This window comes from Gastrolobium bilobum, unplaced genomic scaffold, assembly GCF_033153095.1.
Source record: "Gastrolobium bilobum isolate Gb01-03AN ecotype WA unplaced genomic scaffold, APGP_CSIRO_Gbil_v1 utg95082, whole genome shotgun sequence".
Lineage (NCBI taxonomy): Eukaryota > Viridiplantae > Streptophyta > Magnoliopsida > Fabales > Fabaceae > Gastrolobium > Gastrolobium bilobum.
The window spans coordinates 1-22,438 of record NW_026899136.1 but is presented as its reverse complement, the minus strand read 5'-3'; the positions used below and the strand labels follow the sequence as shown (position 1 = coordinate 22,438).

At 37.8% G+C, this 22,438-nt stretch overlaps 1 protein-coding gene across 1 annotated transcript; it reads left to right on the top strand.

Annotated features, from left to right (window-relative positions):
* The first annotated feature begins 2,801 nt into the window (after window positions 1-2,801).
* On the top strand, window positions 2,802-4,554 carry LOC133287544 (phenylacetaldehyde oxime monooxygenase CYP71AN24-like). The gene is made up of 2 exons (XM_061485172.1): window positions 2,802-3,710; window positions 3,897-4,554. The coding sequence occupies exons 1-2, from the start codon at window positions 2,802-2,804 to the stop codon at window positions 4,521-4,523; spliced, it is 1,536 nt and encodes a 511-aa protein (XP_061341156.1). The 3' UTR covers window positions 4,524-4,554.
* The last annotated feature ends 17,884 nt before the right edge of the window (window positions 4,555-22,438 follow it).

Genomic DNA, 22,438 nt, shown 5'->3' with positions numbered 1-22,438 from the left:
ATCAAGGGTTCTTCTACATTATTTTTTTGTTTTATTTTAAGGGTAGTTAAGGTATTTTACAAAAAAGTTAACTCCGTTAACTTTATTTTGAGATGAAAAATTAAGTTAGGGGGTAAGTAAGAAAGAAATTTTATGTAAAGGTGTAAATGATTCAAAATATTATGAAGGGAAGTAAATAATTCTAAAGAAAACTTGCATGAATTTTTTTTAAGTTTTCCCAATAAAATATGATAAGATGTCATTAATGGGGAAGAAATTTCAATACATGAAACATCATCTATTCAAATTAAAAAAAAAATAGTAATCTAATTGTATTTTTCTATCATTTCAGTATTGTCGGGTTAAATGTTTTTTTTTTTAATTGGTGGAGCACGTCTATTTTGGAATTATTTTTAGAGGTTTATGCCTATGGTGGTCCTTTTAGGGGTGTTTACAATCTAGATCCAATCCCTTCGGTTGGATCATGTAATCATCCATTCAGTTTGTATTTTTTTTTTTTCAAATCCGATCCAATCCAATCCAATTTTATTCGATTTGAATTGGATTGGTTTTCAATTTTTTGAAAAGTCTAATTTTTTTATTATTATTATTTGCAAATAATATATCTTTTGTATAGATTGGCTTTGTAAAGGTTGTATAATGATTACAGTGCAATCTAAAAGTATAAGTAAACGATAATCTAATTTTTAATATAGTACAACAAAAAGTTGATATTGAGTAAACTCGATTTCAAGTATTTATCACATGTTGGATAAGAAGCAAATTAGACAATAACAAAATAAGGAAATTAATCTCAATTACTAATACAGAAAGATATTAAAATAGTTTTTTATTTTGAGATTTGGCATATAAGTTTTATAGTAATATCACATTCACGTGAAAATTGTAAAACTAAATAAAACAAGGGGTTTGTTTTTCTCATATTGCATGAGAAAACAAACCCTTCTTACATGAGAAAACATACCATAAAAAGATGTGTCATTCTTTTTTTTCTTTTTATAAATAGATGGGTCCCACACTTGATGTATCTATGACATGAGATTAGGATTTTCCTACAACATAAGATTTATTTTTCCCATAAAATAAATCCTTAACTCAATTCAAATGCTATATTTATGAAGCAAGAAATTCATACTTAGTATCCTATCCAAAGGTTGAAATTACAATTACGGTAATAACGAAAATTTGCTAGAATGTACCAATAAATTTTCTTGGATAGGCTAATGGGTCTTGGGTTTAAAATTTTTTGGAGTATGATTGGGAAATATACCCAAGTAGGTAGAGGAAATTAATATATTTGTTCATTTTGGATTGGATCGATTTTCACCAATCAAATCAAAAATCGATCCAATTAATATTTGCGATTTTTTTTTGGTTTTTGATTTTTTTATTCGGTCATCGAGGTTTGAATCGATTTAGATCGATTGATGGGCATCCTTAATCCTTCCAACAAGTGCGTGTCACTTGAAGAATTCTCTTTCTCTCTCTCTCTCTCACAGAGAGAGAGAGAGAGAGAGAGTTGGAGTGCTCCAGAAGCACAGAGCCTACAAATCTTAACCAGATACTCATCCCAACCTAATATACAGGGTTGGCGAAATGGGCCAACCCGGCCCAGCCCGACCCTACCCGCATTCAACTCAAAAAAAACAAGTCGGGTTAGGGTTGGCTCGAAAAAAAAAAAGAGCCAGAAAACCCAACCCGACCTGACTCGAGTCGGGTTAGGGTTGGCTCAAAAATATGGCTCATGGGTTGGCTTGAAGAAATAGCTCGCCAGTTGGCTCGAAAATTGGCTCGAGGGTTAGCTCGTTTTCAGCCTATTTAAATGACCCTGTAGTATTAATGCACTAGCTATGTGGCTTCCATCAGTTTAAACAAAGGGTTACAAAAAATGAGAAATAAAAGCAAAATATTTTAGTTTCGAATTTTCTTACAAATTTGCATAACATCAAGAAACAATCAGAACCACTTGCTACCAAGTGGGTAAGATATTTGAACCAAACAGAGCCAACACAACCTAACAATATAAAAATGGCAGGGATGTGAGAAGATTAGGGACTTAGGTTTAGAGAAAAAAGAAAAATGATGACAGCATGTGTGGGTTTTGTCCATTTTTGTATATTATATTTCGTATTTTTTTATAAAAAAAAAAAAATTCAACCCTCGAGCTAGCTTGTTTGACCTGCAGGTTGGCTTGTTTTTTCACGAGCTGGCTCGGGTCTAATAGGCTCGGGTTGACAGCTCATTTCTTCTAACCCAACCCGTCTCATTTTTGACAGATTACGAGCCAACTCGACGGGTTGACTCGTTTTTGCCCACCCTACTAATATATATAGTAGATTCTCTCACTTTGTTTTTGATGAGTTTGTTATTTTTTAGAATAAATACTTTTAATTTTATTCCTTAATAAAAAAAATAGGAATCTATTTTAATTCTTTAAAAAAAAATTATATTAATCATTTTTAAAGGATTAATGTGGATCTTTTTTAAATTTTTGATAGACACAATTTCAAAGAACTGAAATTTCAAAGGAACCACAAATCGACTTTTCTTTTCTATGCGATTAAAATGGGTTCATGTTTTTTCTATTGTATTTTTTATATCAATATTTTTTATTTTTTATTACCGAAAAAAAAATAACAATAGAGACGCACTCCAATCCAACTGATGGACAATAATTGCAATGAGAATAGACCTGAAGGAAGTGAGAAACACATGTAGAGCAATGTAATGGATACGATAAATAATATCTCAATATATATTTATCCTTCTAGTGACTACCAACTGAAATGATCCAAGGAAGAATGGCTCTGCTATTGTCATATGAGCCATACTCAACCTTTTTCTTTTCTATTTTCTGCTTTGTAAGCGTTGTGTTGGCGCTTAAGCTCTTAAGAAGAAACAAATACAATCTTCCTCCGTCTCCCCCAAAGTTACCCATCATTGGCAATCTTCATCAACTTGGCACACTCCCACATCGCTCTTTCCGAACACTTTCCGACAAGTATGGCCCTTTGATGTTGCTGCAATTGGGTCAAACTCCAACTCTTATAGTTTCATCAGCCGATGTGGCCAGAGAAATAACAAAAATACATGATGTTGCTTTCTCCAACAGGCCTCAAATTACAGCTGCAAAAATCTTTTTCCATGGATTCATGGATGTGGGTTTTGCACCCTACGGCGAGGAGTGGAGACAAAAAAAGAAGATCTGTGTTCTTGAGCTTTTGAGCCAGAAAAGGGTGGGATCTTTTCACTCCATCAGACAAGAAGAAATTACAGAGTTGGTTGATACTATACGTGATGCATGTGCGAGTAAAAGATCCTCTGTGAATCTAAAGGAGATGTTGTTTGCAGCCTCAAACAATATTGTATCTAGATGTGTTCTTGGACAAAAATATGATACTCCATATGGTACTACAAGCATTGGAGTGCTAGCAAGGAAGACTATGAAATTATTGGCAGCTTTCAGCGTTGGCGATTTCTTCCCTTCATTGGGTTGGATTGATGTTCTTACGGGCCTAATTTCAGAAGTTAAGTCCACTTCTGTTGCATTAGATGCTTTCTTTGATGAGGTAATTGCACAACACAAGAGAAGCAACAAAAACGATGACAAAAACGATATTAAAGACTTTGCAGGGATCCTCCTTCAACTTCAAGAGGGTGGGAAGCTTGACTTTGAGCTTACACAAGTTAACCTCAAAGCACTCCTAATGGTTTTCTCTCAATCTATCTATCTATCTATCTATCTATCACCTTCGAATTTTCAATAGCATATGTACTAACATGCAGTCGCACTTGTACATGGTGATCACAAGTTGTTTGCACGTTGAGTGCCACCATTATAAAAATGGTCCATGAAAAAGATGGTGTGTGAATAGCTAACTTTTCTATAATTTCAGGACATGTACGTCGGTGGAAGTGACACTACTTCAACCAATCTGGAATGGGCTTTTGCTGAGCTCGTTAAGAATCCAAATACCATGAAGAAAGTCCAACAAGAGGTAAGAAGAGTTGTGGGGAAAAAATCAAAAGTGGATGAAAATGATGTGAATGAAATGAACTACTTGAAATGTGTAATCAAGGAAACTTTGAGATTACATCCACCTGTTCCCCTTTTGGTTCCTCGAGAGACAATATCAAGTGTGAAACTAAAAGGGTATGATATTCCCCCCAAAACAAGGGTATTTATGAACGCATGGGCAATACAGAGAGACCCTGAATTATGGGACAATCCTGAAGAGTTTCTTCCCGAGAGATTTGAAGGTAACCAAGTTGATGTTAAAGGACAAGATTTTCAATTGATCCCATTTGGAATTGGGAGAAGGCAATGTCCTGGAATTTCATTTGGGCTTGCTTCTACAGAGTATATACTTGCTAATCTTCTATATTGGTTCGATTGGAAGCTACCTAAAACTGGTGTATTGATGCAGGACTTAGACATGAGTGAGATGAATGGACTCACTGTCACCAAGAAAATACCACTTCATCTTGAACCAATACTATACTCTTTTGGTTCTAAACCTTGACATATTATTGTGACATTATTGGTCTATGAAATGTTATGTCGCTTTTATTCTGGTATTTTGTTTTGTTTCTTGAATGTTGTTTCACTTTTCATTCTCTTTGTACTTTGAAGTGGAAGATATTAATAAATTTTATGGGGTGTGTTCTTACATTCTAGAAAACATGGTTTAAGCTTCATTTTGTGATTGCGATTCGAAGATCAGTTTTTTTTTTTAAGAAATTTTTTTTCGAGATAATTTGAGAACAAAGTCCACTGGTTGAGTGTCACATTATTATGTGAAATACGATTACTTTTTTATTTACAAAATTGAATTTTATTTACCAAAAAGAAAAGGACTATTTTATGCTCACATAATTCCGTTCTAATGTTGACAGATTGAAAGTTAAAGGATGTTTCTTGGGCGGTGTCATAAGGGATGTTCAAAATACTTTTTTAATCATTTTTAAAGAAATTTTAAAACGAAAAAATTGATGTAAACTGGGAGAAGTTATTCCATGGGCCAGGCCTATAAAATATATAAATGCTTCCTCTTACATGTAAAGAGAAAAATAGAAAAATAAAAGAAAAAGCAAGGATAAAATGGTCAACAAAAAAAATTGATTGTGAGTGGGACCAAGGAAAAATTCCATGGGCCGGGATCATAAATTTTTTTTTCCCGTAAACTGGATATTTGCTTTATAATTAAGAATAAAGTATTTTAATATCACAAGAGCATCGAGTGATGAGAAACACTGTCATTCAAAATGAGACACCTGTAGGATCAGTGGCGGATCCAGAATTTTTTTTTTATGTGTGCACATTTATGACGTGGGTTCTGGGGCAGCGTCCCCGAAGATTTTTTTGTAAAGGAAATTTTAAATGTATTAAAAATATATAAATAAGAAAAGAAAATTTTAACTTAACATAAAAAAATTAATAATCAAGAGTCAACTAAGCTGTTACAATAACAAATAAAATAAATATAGAAAGTTACCTTTCATCGAGACTTGTCGAATTACTATGAACTTACAATTATTTATCCTCCTTCAAATTTTAGATAAGATCCCGATTTTAACTACCATGGTTAGGCCTATGTTTATTTTTTTCTTTTCAATCTTCCTAATTTTTTTTTCTTTTTATTTGATCTAAATCATCCATCCCTTTGGAAAAAAAACTCAATTTTTTGAACAGGCAACAGGCGTCCGCCAGTGTGTAGGACTGTCTTGGTTATCAAATCAGCATAGATGTTTTAATTTTTTTTTTTGGTAGCCTTAGATGTTTTATTTTTAGTAGAGAGATATATGAAACAGTTAAAGATATCAGGAAGGTAGAATATTCTTTCTATCAAAAATTCCTACTTGCCAATTTAATATAACTATATATTATCGATAGTATATCAAAAGTTATTTATTTTTTCTCTTTAGATACTTAGAGATTATATGCTGAAAAGTGATGCATTTACAGTTGACTTATTGCATTTGTTTCAATCATTGATTCAGTAAGCTCAAAGTCAATCAGAATTGTGACATAATAAATATGGTCCAATTATTAAAAGAAACAACAATTTAAAATATAATAAATTACAATTAAATTTAAATTCAAATTAAATTGCAAATCGTAAACATTGCAAATATGTTTACGATTTGTTTGATAATCAAAAAATGAGATCCAACAAGAAAGATGATAACAAATTAATAATAAGAATATTTAATAATAAGAATATCCTGCCCATAAAAATATTTTAAGCAAAATAAGGGCGAGGATGGGGTCTCACCACCAGCGAGCGTGTTGCCACTCCTAACTCCTAAGTCCCAGACTCCCAAGTACAGGTCATAGAATCCTCAGGGGGTGTTTGGTTCAAGTTTTTGGAGAGGATTACCGGTAATCCTTCTTTGGTAAATGTAATTACCACGTTTGGTAGAAGGAATAAATTACGATTCCCAGATATCAATGGATTACCGGTAATTTGATTTATAAAGAAAAGTCACTATTCAGATTACCAAAAATAATATGGTAATTCGGAATACCAATCAGAATACCAAGTAAAAGGAAAACACAACAATAAATTTTGAGATAAAAATATCCCAATACACATAAAAATCTAGACCCAATCTATCAATTACAAAAGTAAAAATAGTTTGGGGTTATTTTTGTAAAATAACCTCATATTCCAAGTCATATTTCGTTCTAAACCAAATATGGAATCAGTAATTTTTACCCAATATTCCCGGTAATATTTTGGCGAACCAAACACATCTTTTGTAAGATTCCAAGTAAACTCAATTTCTACTGAATTCTCATTAATCATGATTCCCGGTCACCAAAAAATTTCTCTTGTACCAAACACACCCTCAAGGTAAAGTGTCTTGTACTCTTTTGACTATTACTCATTAACTTATAAAATCTCTTTGTCCCGTGACTGCGGTCTCTGCATACAAGTGGGGAGCCATGTTTACTTATTATTTCCCGCCATTACTTGGATGGACATATATTCTTATCATCTACCTAGTATTATGTCCTCTCTCGAACATTATTCATAAACTTTAATTATAAAATCTCATATCACCGACTGCGCATTTTATGGTGGAGGTGGATCACATCAATAATAAACTATAGTAAGTTTCCGCAAATTTCAATAGAATCCAATTGATTATTTATGTTAGGTCTCACCCCTTATCTAATTTTGATAATAATAAATAAGTGAAGTCAAATTATCTAATGATTTGTTTAGTTTTTAAAAAGTTATTGCAGGACTTAATTTGTAATTAATTATGATGAAAAAAATACAATACAATTGTCATGAAATCATGAAGATCGAAGATGCAAGATAAAATCTTAGATTTCATGTAATAGTTGGATGAGATGAATACTAATAATGTCTTGGATTAGAATATTTATAGTTTTGGAAATTAAGGAAAGAAGATTTAAAAATTTTATTTTTAATCCAAATAGATTTTTAAGATTTGATTTTTGATCTAAAAAAGAAAAAAGTTAATTTAAGATTAATTTTCTTTTTAAAAGATTTGATTTGATTTCATCTATTTTTGGAAAGTTAATTTGAAGATTTTGGAAAGTTAAAATTAATTATTTTCAAAAAGATATTTTGAAAAGTTTTCTTAAAAATCATGATAATCTTTAGATTTTTCATTAGGATTTGATTTTGAGAAAAAATTTATAAATACCATACTTGGTTCTTTTCTCCATAGTGGCACTAAGCTTTTAAGATAAAAATGTTTTAGTGACTTTCAAAAGAAAAATATTTTTGAGAATTCAAGAGAAAAAGAGCACATTGAGCATATTATGAGTATTTCCTCTTAATGTACATTCAAACTAATTCGGGAATCAAGACATGAGCAGATTCATTGACTTCACAACTTAGGTTTTAGTTGTACCTATTTGTTTATTACTTAGAAACATGTAAGGTAACCAATTTTAATTGGATTTTCTTCTTGACCTTGGATAAGTGATGAGCCTCTAATTTATTATGTATTAAAGATTAAAATAAGCATGAAATGGATTTAAAAATAACCAAAAATGTGAGGTTTTAAGGAAACTTTCTCCTTAATATAAAGAGGAAAATTTGAAAGAAAAAATCATTTTGACACGAGAAGGGAGCGTAGCGGAGCAAAGAAAATATAGAGATAAGAGACCATGGCATTATGCTCTTCAAGCAAGAGATAAAGTGAGGCTATTCTACAATGACAAATGCCCTGGTAATAGAAATTTTTTGAATGCGGCTGCGAATGGATCTCTATTGACTAGGGCTCTAGCTTTATCTTTGAAACTCATTGAAGATCTGGTCGCTGAGGAGAATGACAATGTGCCCAGTTCAAAGAGGGGCATGCTTAAAGTGAATAGATTTGACATTTTGATGACTGGTCATCAAAGATTGCAGAAATAGATGGAATCTCTCACAAAGATGGTTGCTAAGAATTAGATCTTTGTCGTCAATGCTGAAGATCCAATGATTTGTGATATATGGGCTGAGGGACACCTAACTACAAGTTGTCCGTTAGATCAACTTGTTGATGTTAACTACATGGGTAATCCAATCAAGGAATAACTATCAGGGCAATAACAACATGGGTGGAAGAATAATGTGGCTCCCTCTTACAATCCACAACCACAATAGCCGCAATAGTCTGTGCCACCTAACTCATTTTCAGCTTTGGAGAAGCTTGTAGAGACAATGGCCATGACCACTAATACTTTTTATGCCAGAGATAACGTCAAATTTCAAGAATCAAGAGGCCTCAATCCGTAATCTTGAAACTCAGATTGGATAGCTGGCCAAACAATTAAATGAAAGAAATTCGGGGACAATGCCTAGTGACACTATGGCTAATCCAAGGGAGAACTGCAATCACTACTCAGAGTGGAAAGGTGATCCAACCTCAAGAAAAGTCGGCCAAGGTAGATGAGACAACTAAAGAAGAGAATAATAAGCAAGAAGAGACTCCTAAAGGTTTTGATAATGCGAGCTATTTTGGAGGGAAGATTATTGTAACACATCGTGTATACCCGGTTTGTTATCATGTCATCGTATTAAGCGTTGCTTAATTAAAAATGCGGAATAAACTTTTCTTTTCAATTATGACGTCATTATTAATTACCAAGTTGATTACTTAAATTTTTTTCACAAAAACATTGCCTGTATGTAAATTGTAAATAAAAAATTATCTACACTGAATAACCTTATAATATAAATAAGTGAGTATCTAAGTCACGGAACCACAACACGTAGTCCGGACCATAATCCTGATAAATTATACAACGCGAATCTAAAACAACAAAGTTAAAGTCAATGCGGCATGGATAACCCCCATGCTCACCAAATAAGGCAACAAAGCCCAACAAAGTCACATATCAAATAACATGATAATAAATGTCAAGCATGTCATAATCCAACACATCATCATAAAAGCATAAATCTCAACTCAGCTCCGGCCTCCTGAGGTATCAACCCTCGAGTTACCTGAACCTGAAAATGTGCCCCAAACGTGGGGTGAGATCTCTAAACAGAAATCTCAGTAAGATAAAGGGTCCTCAAGGATCTCTCCACCCCAAGCTCACTTACATGTGCAATATAAGCTCTAAAAGCAGTAAAACAATATAAGTTCCAAAATCAGTGCAATGCAGCAGATAATCATGTCATGTGTGTCAAAATATTCTACTAGCCAGAGAAATGCAGGAATTACGTCTATAACCTACAATCAGTGCAAGACACCACTTGCACCACCCACAGAATCACCCTATTGTATGTCTCCTGCATACTCAGGCTTACCGTCTAAGTGGAACAACACATGCATATCATAAGGCACTTGCACATAACAGCTCAACAACATTCCAAATATCCAAACATGAAAACACATCATGCATATAAACCATTCCCCCATGGGGTATGGTGGAACCAACAATGGCTAAACCGAGGACACGAAAGCTTACCTCTTAAGCAATCAATCCAAGCTAAGTCCACACAAGCTCAATGTCACCAAACAGAACAATCACAGTCTGTTTATACAATAAATAATCATTAATATTCATTGCCCAAGGTTCCATTAAGTGATTAAGGTTTTCCAACTCATTTTAAGCGATTTAAGACTAAATCTGCAGGAGGTATTCGAATACTCCTCAATGAGTATTCGAATACTCCATGTCTCCAGAAAGTATCCGAATACTTTCACTTAAGTATCCAAATACCACAAGGTATCCGAATACTTTTCACTCAGTATCCGAATACCACAAGGTAATCGAATACATTACCTACAGTATCTGAATACTACCCAGTATTCGAATACTTCTTCAAGGTATCCGAATACTTTTCTTCCCAGAAAAGTATCTCAATACTCCTTTAAGGAGTATTCGATTACCTGCTGATTAATATTCGAATACTACACGAAAAGTATTCGAATACTTATCAGACAAAATGAAGAAACTCGAGCTGTTCACTGCATAATTCCATTTTTAAGGGTCCTAAAACGATTTGGAGTCCAATGACTCCGTAAACAGATGTTCAATAACATATTTTAGACTTAGATTATCAGTCCTTAAATCAAACGATCAAATTTTCTCTTTTTAATGGATTAAACAAGCCAAAATCATGAAAATACAAAGGTTGTGATCATGGTATACCTCAAACTCCAAAAACTCAGAAAATGGGACACTCTTGGAGCTTCCAACACAGCCTCACAACACTGACTTTACAAAGATACAAATTTGATCACCAAGCTTGGCCCTTTATGCCAAAAGGTGGCTCCTTGAAGCACTAAAGTGGATGAAACTAGTCTTCCCACTCACCACCCCAAAGTCAGCAACTCAACCTCACAAACAGAGGCTACAACTCAGAAATGAAACACCCCACACCCTCACAAGACCAACTCTCACCTAGCTATGATGTTTTGGTGAAGAGAAAAAGAAGAAAGGTGATCACTTGGTTCACCCTAATGGAGAGGAGAAGGTGACAAGGTGGCTGCCTCAAGAATCAGAAAAAGCCACGTAGAAGAGAAAAATGCCGAGTACCAAGCCTAGGGCTTAGTGCCCTTTAGTATTTATAGGCTGTTTATGAATAATCACATTGTATTAGCACTAATAGCTACGCTCATTATTTTAATCTCAAACTTGGGATTCTGAACCTAGCCTTTTTTTTTAGGATTTGTTATATTTTTATTTATTTTTTCATAGCATTTTGTCGGCACGCACTTTTACGTAGCTGGTATTAGTTCTGACACCAGTTCTCATTATTTTAACTTGTTATGCCAGTCCTAGATATTATTCTAGTGATTTATACATACTTTTCATAATTTTTCGGGATACTTCATCGGTACACATTTATACCGTGAGACAGAACCGGTATCTGCACTTTTCGTCAGAAAAGCGACTTTCAACATTATTGATCACTTACCATAATTATTTAAGCCTTCTCATAATTATTAGGGTCAATTATGAAATTATATCATTAATCTCATAATTATTATTTACATTCATAAATTTACAGTGCAGATTCTTACATTCACCCCACCTTTTAGGATTTTGTTCTCAAAATCAGAAACATACCTATCCCGAAACTCGGGGTACTGCCGGAGAAGCTCGTCCTCTCGCTCTCAAGTACACTCCTCAGGAGTTCTTCCTGTCCATTGCACTTTTACCAAAGGAATGACTTTGCTTCGAAGCTTCTTCTCGCCACGATCAAGAATCTTGAGCGGTCCGACGGGAGTCTTTAGGTTCTCCCGAACCTCCACATCATCAGGTTGCATCACATGCGAAGGATCCGCTACATACTTCCGAAGCTGAGACACGTGAAACACGTCGTGGATGTTGGCCAAGTTCGGAGGCAAGGCAAGCCGGTAGGCAACAGGTCCTACTCTACCTAGGATCTGGTATGGCCCTATAAATTGCGGGCTAAACTTCCTCACTCCGAGTGCCCAACCAACATCGGTGACAGGTGAAAGTCTCACAAACACGTGCTCACCCTCACTGAACTCCAGTGGACGATGCTTAACATCATAATAGCTCTTCTGGCAATTCTGCGCATGCTTCAGCTTCTCTTTGATCATCTGGATCTGTTGGGTGGTATCTTGGACGAAATCTAAGCTAAAAATCTCCCTATCTCCAACCTCAGACCAACAGGTAGAAGTCTGACACCTCCTACCATACAGTGCCTCGTAGGGTGCCTTGCCCAGGCTAGCATGGAAACTGTTATTGTACGAAAACTCAACCAATGACAAGTACCTATCCCATGTTGAACCCTGCTCCAAAGTGCAAGCCCTCAACATGTCCTCCAAGGTCTGGATGGTCCGCTCAATCTGTCCGTTAGTCTGAGGGTGATAGGTTGTACTCAATCTCAACTGAGTACCAAAAGCTCCCTGCAGCGCCTCCCAGAACCGAGATATGAACTTCGGGTCCCTATCACTGAAGATACTCTCGGGCATCTAGTGAAGTCTCACGATCTCGCGAACATACAGTCTGGCCAACTGCTCAGTAGTGAAGCTCACCATCACCGGAAGAAAGTGGTCAGACTTCTTCAATCTGTCCACAATGACCCAGATAGAGTCACAATCAGCCTGAGTCTTCGGCAAACTCATCACGAAGTCCATGGAAATGCTCTTCCATTTCCATTCCGAAATCTTAAGAGATTGGAGCTTACCAGATGGATTCTGGTGTTCTATCTTCACCTTCTGGCAAATCAAACACTTGGACACGTAAACAACAATATCATTCTTCATGCCCGGCCACAAGAAATTTCTTTTCAAGTCTTGATACATCTTTGTAGCACCAGGGTGGACAGTGAATTGGCCCTTGTGTGCCTCTGCCATCACCTCCTCAGTCAGAGGACCTCGAGGAATCACAATCCTCTTCAGGAATGTCAACAATCCATCCTCATTCCAAGACACACCATCTTGCTTCTTCACGTAATCCAGGCACACTCTTTGCACCTGCGTCTCTTTAATCTTTTCCATGAGCTCATTCTCAACCCTAACGGTCTCCATTTCGAGAAGTGCACCCCCAAACAAAGAGGTCACCGTCAGATCCCGAAACTTTTTAATAATATCATTGTCACCCATCGTCAAACTGGATAAACTCACAAATTTCCGACTCAAATCATCAGCTACCACATTGGCCTTGCCAGGATGGTACTTCAACTCAAAGTCGTAGTCCTTCAGAAATTCCATCCATCTCCTCTGTCTCATGTTAAGCTCTTTTTGATCAAACAGATACTTCAAACTCTTGTACTCACTGAACACAGCAAACTTTATACCAAACAGATAATGCCTCCAAATCTTGAAAGCAAAAACAATAGCAGCCAACTCCAAATCATGAGTCGGGTAGTTCTCCTCTTGAGGGTTCAACTGCCTCGAAGCATAAGCAATCACTTTGCCCAACTGCATCAACACACAACCCAGCCTTTTTCCGGAGGCGTCACAATATAACTCAATTTCCTCTGCAGGATCAGAAAGGACCAACACATGTGCAGTCGTCAGTCTCTCCTTCAACTCCTGAAAGCATTCCTCACACTCGTGAGTCCACACGAATGAAGTCTCCTTCTGAGTAAGACGAGTCAATGGTAGAATCATCATGGAGAATCCCTTAATGAACCTCCGGTAGTAACCAGCCAAACCCAAAAAGCTCCTCACTTCTGTAACCGTCTTGGGTCTCTCCCAATCCAACACGACCTCAATCTTGTTGGGATCTACTACAACTCCCTCAGCAGAAATCACATGCCCAAGGAACTTCACAGACTTGAGTCAAAACTCACATTTCGAAGGCTTAGCATAAAGCCTTTTTCTCCTTCAGCACTTGCAACACAATCCTCAAGTGCTCTGCATGCTCCTTCTCCGTCTTGGAGTATATCAAGATATCGTCAATGAAGACGATCATAAACTGGTCCAAATACGGCTAGAAAATCCAGTTCATATAGTCCATGAACACTACGGGTGCATTGGTGAGTCCAAAAAGAATCACCAAATACTCATAGTGACCGTATCTCGAACAAAACGCGGTCTTAGGGACATCCTCCGGCTTCACCCGAATCTGATGGTATCCGGACCGGAGATCAATCTTTGAGTACACACAAGCACCTCTAAGTTAATCCAACAGATCATCAATACGAGGGAGGGGATACTTGTTCTTGATTGTCACCTTGTTCAATTTCCTGTAGTCGGTGCACAACCGCATAGTCCCATCTTTCTTTTTCACAAAAATAGCTGGTGCTCTCCATGGAGACACGCTCGGTCGAATAAAGTCTTTCGTTGAAAGATCCTCAATATGCTTCTTCAGCTCTGTCAACTCTGGTGGCGACATTCGATATGGAGCTAATGAAATAGGCCTAATACCAGGCAACAAATTTATGGAGGACTCTATTTTCCGCTGTGGCGAAAACTCAGGAATCTCCTCAGGAAACACCTCGAGGAATTCCTTCACCACAGGAATGCCAGCGATATCCTCCTGTGTCCCTCTCACCAAACCTCCCAACATGACATATCCAAATGCCCCGGCTCTCAAGGCTCTCCTAGCCTGCAACAATGAAATATAAGGCGAGGAACTGGCTGTGGAATCACACTGAGACATCACCACTCGCTTTGCACAGCAATCAATCATCACACAATTCTTGGACAACCAATCCATGCCAAGGATGATCTCCAAATTAGCCATCGGGAATCCTATTAGATCCACCGAAAACTCACAGCAATCCCACTGAAACACGACATCTCGATGTACTGTGGAGGTATCACACTTTTCTCCGGTGACGGTAGTTACCCTCAACGGTGGAGAAAGCACAAGAATGGGACACTTAATCCCCACAGCAATTGGGTTGGCAATGAAAGAATGCGTAGCCCTGGAATCAAACAAGACATCAATCGCAGAACCACCAATGGAAACAGTACCTCTGACAAGGTTTGGAGTTCGGTCCGACTGCTGCCGATCCAAGGTGTAAACACGACCGGTGGCAGGTGGCACTACAGGTGCCGTTGTAGGTGGAAGGGGAACCATTTGTAATGAAACTGCCTGAACTGCTGCAGCTCTCGCGGTCGACGACGAACAATCTCTGGAGTAGTGGCCTGCCTGGCCACACTGAAAACAAACCAACTGGCCGGTAGCACAGGGCTACACATGGAATTTTCCACATCCTGGGCATCTGGGAGTAGGAGGTCTCGCTGAACTCCCCTGAGTAGAAGTCCTCTTGAACTGGCTAGGCGCCTGCCTAGCAGCCAACTGCTTTCCCTTTCCTTTACCAGCAAACTTCCTGTCTTTCCAGGAAGTGGAACTACCAATTCCTTTAACCTCAGCAACTTTGGCCCTCTTGGCCTTGCTCACAATACAGATATCCTCAATGTCCCTACACTACTGCACCAAAGTACCAAAGTCTCTGGATGCAGCACAAGCAATACGATCTGCAATCTCCTCATTAAGTCCCCTGCGGAACTTAGCAGCCAAAAATGTCGAAGTAGGCATAACGATCCTGAAATGTGCAAACTTAACCAGTTCATTGAACTTAGCCAAGTACTCGTCAACTGGCATCGAGCCCTGCACTAGTCTGTCAAACTCTCCCCGCTTCCTCTCATGAGCATCATAAGAAAAGTATCTGCCCAAAAAGCAATCATCGAAGAATGGCCATGTAATCACATGACCCTACATCTCATAGACATGAGTGGCGTTCGGCCACCACTCATGAGCATCGCCCTCCAGCATATACGTCGCAAACATCAACTTCTACGGATCTGTGCACTGTATCACCCTGAATATCTTGTCCAGGCTTGAAGCCATCTAGCAGCAGCAATAGGATCATAAGATCCATCAAAAGAAGATGGCTTATGCTTGCGGAAAGCATTCAACCGGCGGTCAATAACATCACGATCCTCAGCTGGCTCCAAGTAAGGTAGCATCACCCCAGTAAGATGACTGGCACCCTCAACGTGACTCTAAATATCGTCCTGAAGACTCGGTGGAGGCAGTGATGGTGGTGGCAGTGGAGGTGATGGCGAAGGATACTGGCCACCAGTAGGACCAGCCCTCATCTCCTCCAACATGACCCTCATCATGGTAATGTTTGCCAGGCGATTCGCCTCCAGCACATCCTCAGTGGCTTTACTGTTTTCCTCTCTGACGGTGTCCAACATAGCCTAGTTTTCCATTCTCACGACCTCCTGGTCGGCTAGTCGAGCCGCCTGCAACTTAGCCAATGCAGCCAGGACAGGATCAGGTTGATCCTCGTTTGTCTCTCGATTTCTCCTTGGTATTACAATGACTGTGCACAAGTTACACAAAGAATGAGTTGATCAGGCCCACGCAATGTGGTCACACATGCATCATCATAGCAAAACCCAACAGTGAAACACACAAGCCAAGACACATAAAAAAACATCCTAAGTTATTGCAATACATACAGGTTTTTCCCTAGAAAGTGCTCTGATACCATTTTTAATTAAGTGGTATCATAGAAAGGCCTCTCTCCCAGTACGGTGTGGTTCGAGGACGAACCAGGCGGAAGCTGGTGGGCATATAACATCCCGAGCGCTGACGAGTGCGGGGAGTGATCGCCGGTGCAAAGAGGCACGTACAAGGAGCGGCTCCTAACAGGCTTTCAGCGTGGGATTACATGCATGAATGAATCAAATCGACACCCGAAAGAGAGGAATTCCAAAGACTGTGCAGGTATGGGACTGTGCAGTTTGGGATAACTTATAAGAATTAATTGGTACTACCTACACTAACAAGATGCATCTGTTTTTCGGTAGCCCAGAATGAAAGAACTCCACACTTAAGCGTGCTTGACTTGGAGCAATTGCAGGATGAGTGACCTCTTGGGAAGTTTTCCCAAGAAGTGTGCGAGTGAGAAAAAAGCACACTGAAAAGTCTCATGTTAGTATGTGGGGATAGTCATTAATTCTTGAAGCGGCCGGGCGTTACAATTGTTCGAGATAAAAGTGCTTGAAAGAAACCTCCCAAGGGCTTTAGTCAACCGAATCCATATGCTAAAGCTTTGTACCCTCTTAGGACAAAGCAGGAAAAAGAGAAATAGTAGTACTCGAAGTTCGAGGAGATATTTAAGAAGCTGCGAATTAACATTCCTTTTTCTGAAACATTGGAGAATATGTCTCTCTATGCTAAGTTCGTGAAAAATCTTTTATCAAACAAGCACAAGTTGAGGGAGATAGAAATTGTGGCTCTGACAGAAGAGAGTAGTGCAACGATCAAAAATGCGAAGCCACCGAAGGTCAAGGATCCTAGTAGCTTTAGTATTTCCTACACAATCCGGAATCAACAAGTAGGAAAAGCCCAATGTGATCTGGGGCAAATGTCAATTTAATGCCCCTCTCCTTTGCAAAGTCCTTGGGGATCACTAAGATGAAGTGTACACTGATATCTCTCAAGTTATATAATCTTAGGCTCAAGCAGCTATCTCATGTACCACACCTGAAACATTTTCATACAAGTGATCCATCATTTGTTGCAACAAGATTTCGTGGATAACGACCAGGATGGAAATAACCAACTTCAAGGAGTTACCTCAAATAACATTATAATCCCTACAAAACCAAGAGAAAGAGGCAAGGGGCATCAATTGGCTGTACTTCGCATCTTAATTCTTAAGTAGTCATGCATTTAATATGTAGCCAAAAGATAACGTAATTGTTCATTTAATACTATTCATACATACATGTAAAGCATACAAAGTTAATATATGCACACATAGCAGACAAATAATGGAATAAAAGAGACATATCATATATCATATATTTCAATAGTCGAAGCGTATGACCAAGAAAACATATGTTCTTGATACCTGGTCAATGAGGTCCTTCTGCTCAAAGAAGCTTTACTCGGGCTTGTTTCATCTGTAAGCTTAATTCCATGTATCCACTCCATAGTCAGTACAATGGTGCACGTGTAGTTTGACATGAGCTGTCGAACTCGCGCAAATTAATTTTTTTTTTATTAGGGTTCACAAAATTTGTGTAGAGTGGAAACCCTAAGTCGTCTCTCCCAAGGAAATTGCTTGGGTAAAAATCGTTTATCAAAACAGAAATTAAAAGGGGGGGTTTTTGAATTTTGGTTGAATAATTTAAAAGACAGAATATGAAATTGGATTTAAAATTCGTAATTAAAAATAACCAACCTAAGGTTTGGGTTCCATGGACGTCTTTCCTCAGATAAGAAGATATCAGAATCGTGATTGCTTTGTCAATCGAATCAGAATCCTTATTTCCAATTGACAACCCTCTCTAAGCGATCGCTTAGCATTTGATCAAAGACGATGCTTCTACTCATACAATCGCAGAGTATCAGCCCGCTTGATTTAAGGTCATAGGGTCAATCAACCTAATCATCAAATCTGATGATTAATCCCTTTCCATAATCGCAATCGCGAACCTCAGATTGAATATCCACGATCGCACGATATCAATCTGAGTTTGGAAGGGAAACAAAACTGATTTGAAATAAACGCAGACCCTCAAGACTAATCCAAGGAATCCATTACCCTTAGGTTGATTAAAAGGTTTTTAGCCTCGCATGACTAAGGTAAACATAATTGAAATAAAAAGAAGAGGAAGAAAAAGATGAAGAACAGAATTGAATAAAAACTCAGAGAGAACTTTTCTGTTGTAAAAACTGACTGCCGAAGAGTTTCCTAAAGTCTCCCTTAAATAGCCGTCACGCAGAACGACTGGGGTTTCACCGCTTCAGCCCAAACATAAAATAAAAGCTGAATAAAATAAAATAAAACAATAAAACATGGCCTTGGGCCCTAAACACATTGAGTCCTAATGTGAATTACAAGTTCAAACGTCAAAATAAAATTCCAGCAAAACACGTCATCTTGAGATCAAGTTTCTACCATCTTCCCTTCCTAATTTGGCTTCAGTAGCTGAAATAGCGATTGTAGCCCTATCTGTTATCTGCAAAAAGCAACAAGAACGGAGTCAATCGGACATCTGTAGAGTGAGATAAGGGCAAAATACGGAAGTAGTGTAAATCTGGAAAATTATGACGAAAATCAATTAAACCCAACTAAAATCTAGAATTGTGAATTGACCCAAAAGACCTTTATTTAATTCAAATAAATCATAAAAATACCAACCAAGAGTAATAAATAAGTGTAACAAAATATGAGTTATCAAATTCCCCCACACTTATCTTTTTGCACTCCTGGGCAAAAACAAACTAAAATTGAAAGCAAAGACTAAGATCAACCAATCCTTTCTAACAACTATGAATCATACAGAAAATATACAAAGATCACAAGTCTTCCACAGGTAAATCAATCAGGACTGAAATTCCGTAATCTCAAATCACAAGACCTGCTAACTTCAACTGCAACTGCTAACTGCACAAAAATGGTTCCTCACAAGATCCTCTCAATTTTTCTCTCAAGTGTATCAGTTAATTCAGTATATCACTCAAATCAACTCAAGAAAATCATCCTACCATAGGCTTGCTCAATTTCTACTTCTCCACTGCTCATAACACATGCATGCACAAATCAAGAGGGCTTTATGCAGGGTTGTAATGGGGCTGAGGTAAAGGTATGGATGAATATGGAAGAGAAAGCTAAACACCCCAGAAATTCACACAGAGCAAAAGTTAAGAACTAAACTAAGAACATAAAACAATGATACTGAAAAGATAAACACATTTTTTTTTGTTTTGTTTGTTTTGTTTTGTTTTGAAGAAGTAAAACCACATAGCAGAAATGAATCAAATGGTCACCCCCTACACTTAAACTTTTGTCCGTCTCGGGCAAACCCCCACACTTAAACACAACATCACAATGAAACCAATGCTGAGTAAAACTCCAGGGTGTGGATTTAATTGGTTTTTCACTTAGGCTTGTAATGCGGCTTAAGAAATAAAAGATATAAAGGCTCAAAAGGGCTCACCAAGGGATAATAATATAAGGGATGACTATCTGGCTAAAGTGGGTACAAAAAAGAAAAAATGCCTCAATCATATTCATGCATGCAAGTGAAAAATACAGTTTCAAAAAGAACAAGAGCAAGTTCTAGAGGACAACAATCAAGAACAGAAACACACAAGAAAGAAAAACTGGCCTACAGATTAAGACCATGTCTACAGGCTAAAAAAAAACCTCACAAGGGTATACCAAATCATGCAATCAGCAGCACAGTATCAAGCAACAAGTAATGCAATCCAAGAATCAAGAACCAAGCCTAAGCAGAAATTTCTATCAAACCCTGTGATTTAAGTATATCCATGTACCACTTAATAATTACCAGAAAGAAAAGGAAAATCTACCTATGAAAAGTCATAAACTAAAAGAAAGAAAGGAAAAGGAAAAAAAATGCAAATAACAGAAAGAAAAGAAAAAGAAGGAAGAGAACTCCCTGAACTCCCTAAGGAGAATAAACAGCATCAATTTCTGCCTCACTGGTTTAACACCTTCAAGTAAAATGCGGTGCATGCACATGGAAGGGCTGATTCCCACATTATCTGCTAAAGTCCATCCAATTACCTTTTTATTTTCTTTCAGCAATGTCAGAAGCTTTACCTCCTGCTCAGGTAGAAGGTTCTTGGCCACTATCACAGGTAACTGCTCATTTTCCTCAAGAAATGCATATTTCAAGTGTTCGGGCAAAACCTTCAACTCCAATTTCGGAGGCTGCTCAATGGATGGAAGAGGTGTAGTTGGTGGTGCAAATTCTGCAGAAAACAAGTCAGCAGCAATGCCTGTAAACAAATTCTCAGAAACAGAATTAAGATCATCAATAATATCAGCAGGCAATTCAGAAAATACAGATTCACACTCAGAATCAGAATCATCAATCAGTGCATCATTGAAACCAGCAAGATGAGATGTTATTTCAGCACACACAATGCACTCTTGACTATCACCACAACCACAGAAATCAGAATCAGTAGATGAAAAATCAGAAAAATCAACAAGGAATTCAGCAGAAACATCCTCAACAGCTTCATCTATCACATCAATGCAGAAAACAAAATGCTCAGATGTATCAGTGTTCTGCTTCTTGGAGCTAGTGTCACTTCCCTTAGATGACTCAGCAGCAGTGTGGTTTGGCTCCTCCATATGCTTGCCAGACCGCAGAGTAATAGCACTCACATTTCCGCTTCCTTTTGGATTTGGAACTATTTGGGATGGAAGGGAGCTGCCACTTGCTTGTTGATTTTGACTCATTGACGTTGCAAGTTGGCCAATCTGTGTTTGTAGATTCTGGAGGGAAGACTCAGTAATCTGCTACAACTGCAGATTGATAGTTGCCATCTGCTTCACTAAATCCTCCAAAGAAGGACCATTGCTACTGGCTTGCTGCTGTATTAGCGGCAGCTGCATTGGCTGTGGAGGTGCAAATTGTTGAAAATTTTGCCTCTGCTGAGAAGGTGCAAACTGCTGCCTTTGTTGGAATGGTGCACTTTGCTGGTTCTGATTCCAATTGAGATTTGGACGATTTTTCCAGCCAGGATTATATGCATTAGAGAAGGGATTGTTTTGCTGCTGCTGCTGCATCTGTTGCTATTGTGGCTTTGCAGGAAAAACTACAGCAACAGACTGATCAACTTGGAAACCGCTGCCTGGAAAGGAAGGACAAGCATTTGTAGGGTGAAAAATTGGATTCATAGCAAACAGAAGCAAAAATAAATCTACTAAAAATACTAAATGGACTCAGAATGATATGAGACCAACTCTGCTAAACTCTAAATGACCCTACAGACTCAAAAATCAAATTTTTTTTTTTCGAAAAATCAAATAAAATAATAAACGAACGAAATAAAATAAAATAATAAATGATCGTCTTCTTCAGTTCACCAATTTTCAGATCGATCAAAGTAAGTCGAACAAATCCAGAAATACCCGACACGTCCTGAAACGACAAAGAAACACCAAAACGGGTTAGTAAACGACAGAATTTGGCAAAATTAAGGGTCACCTCACACCCTTTTTGGGTGTGACTTAAGCTCAGAAGGTCGAATTCCTTTGGGAACAGAACTTTCGGAGCCAATATCTCAAACTGAAGTTTTACCGATTTCCCCAAATTCGCCCAACACTGCCCAAAACGTAAACCGTAATGCAAAAAATTCAAAAACTGAGAAAAGATGCCTCTCCAGAATCAAATTCCGATGCAGAATCATAGGTGCAGAAATCGGAATAAGAAACGCAATCGAGTGCAAAACGCAAAAACAAGACAGGTGCGCAAACAGAAATTTACGGTTTTTTTATTTTTTTTTATTTTTTTCGAAAACAGAAACGAAAACTAGAGAGGAAGAAGAAAACGATTTAGACCGATGCAATCTCCCCGGCAACGGCGCCAAATTTGACACGAGCTGTCGAACTCACGCAAATTAAAAATTATTTTTTTATTAGGGTTCAGAAAATTTGTAGTAGAGTGGAAACCCTAAGTCGTCTCTCTCAAGGAAATTGCTTGGGTAAAAATCGTTTATCAAAACAGAAATTAAAAGGGG

What these genes read in the sequence shown, in the direction of transcription:
- LOC133287544 (XM_061485172.1), top strand. Translation starts at nt 2,802, where the DNA reads ATGGCTCTGCTATTGTCATATGAGCCATACTCAACCTTTTTCTTTTCT. An exon ending in ACCTCAAAGCACTCCTAATG is followed by an intron (nt 3,711 to 3,896) that starts GTTTTCTCTCAA and finishes CTATAATTTCAG; the next exon opens with GACATGTACGTCGGTGGAAG.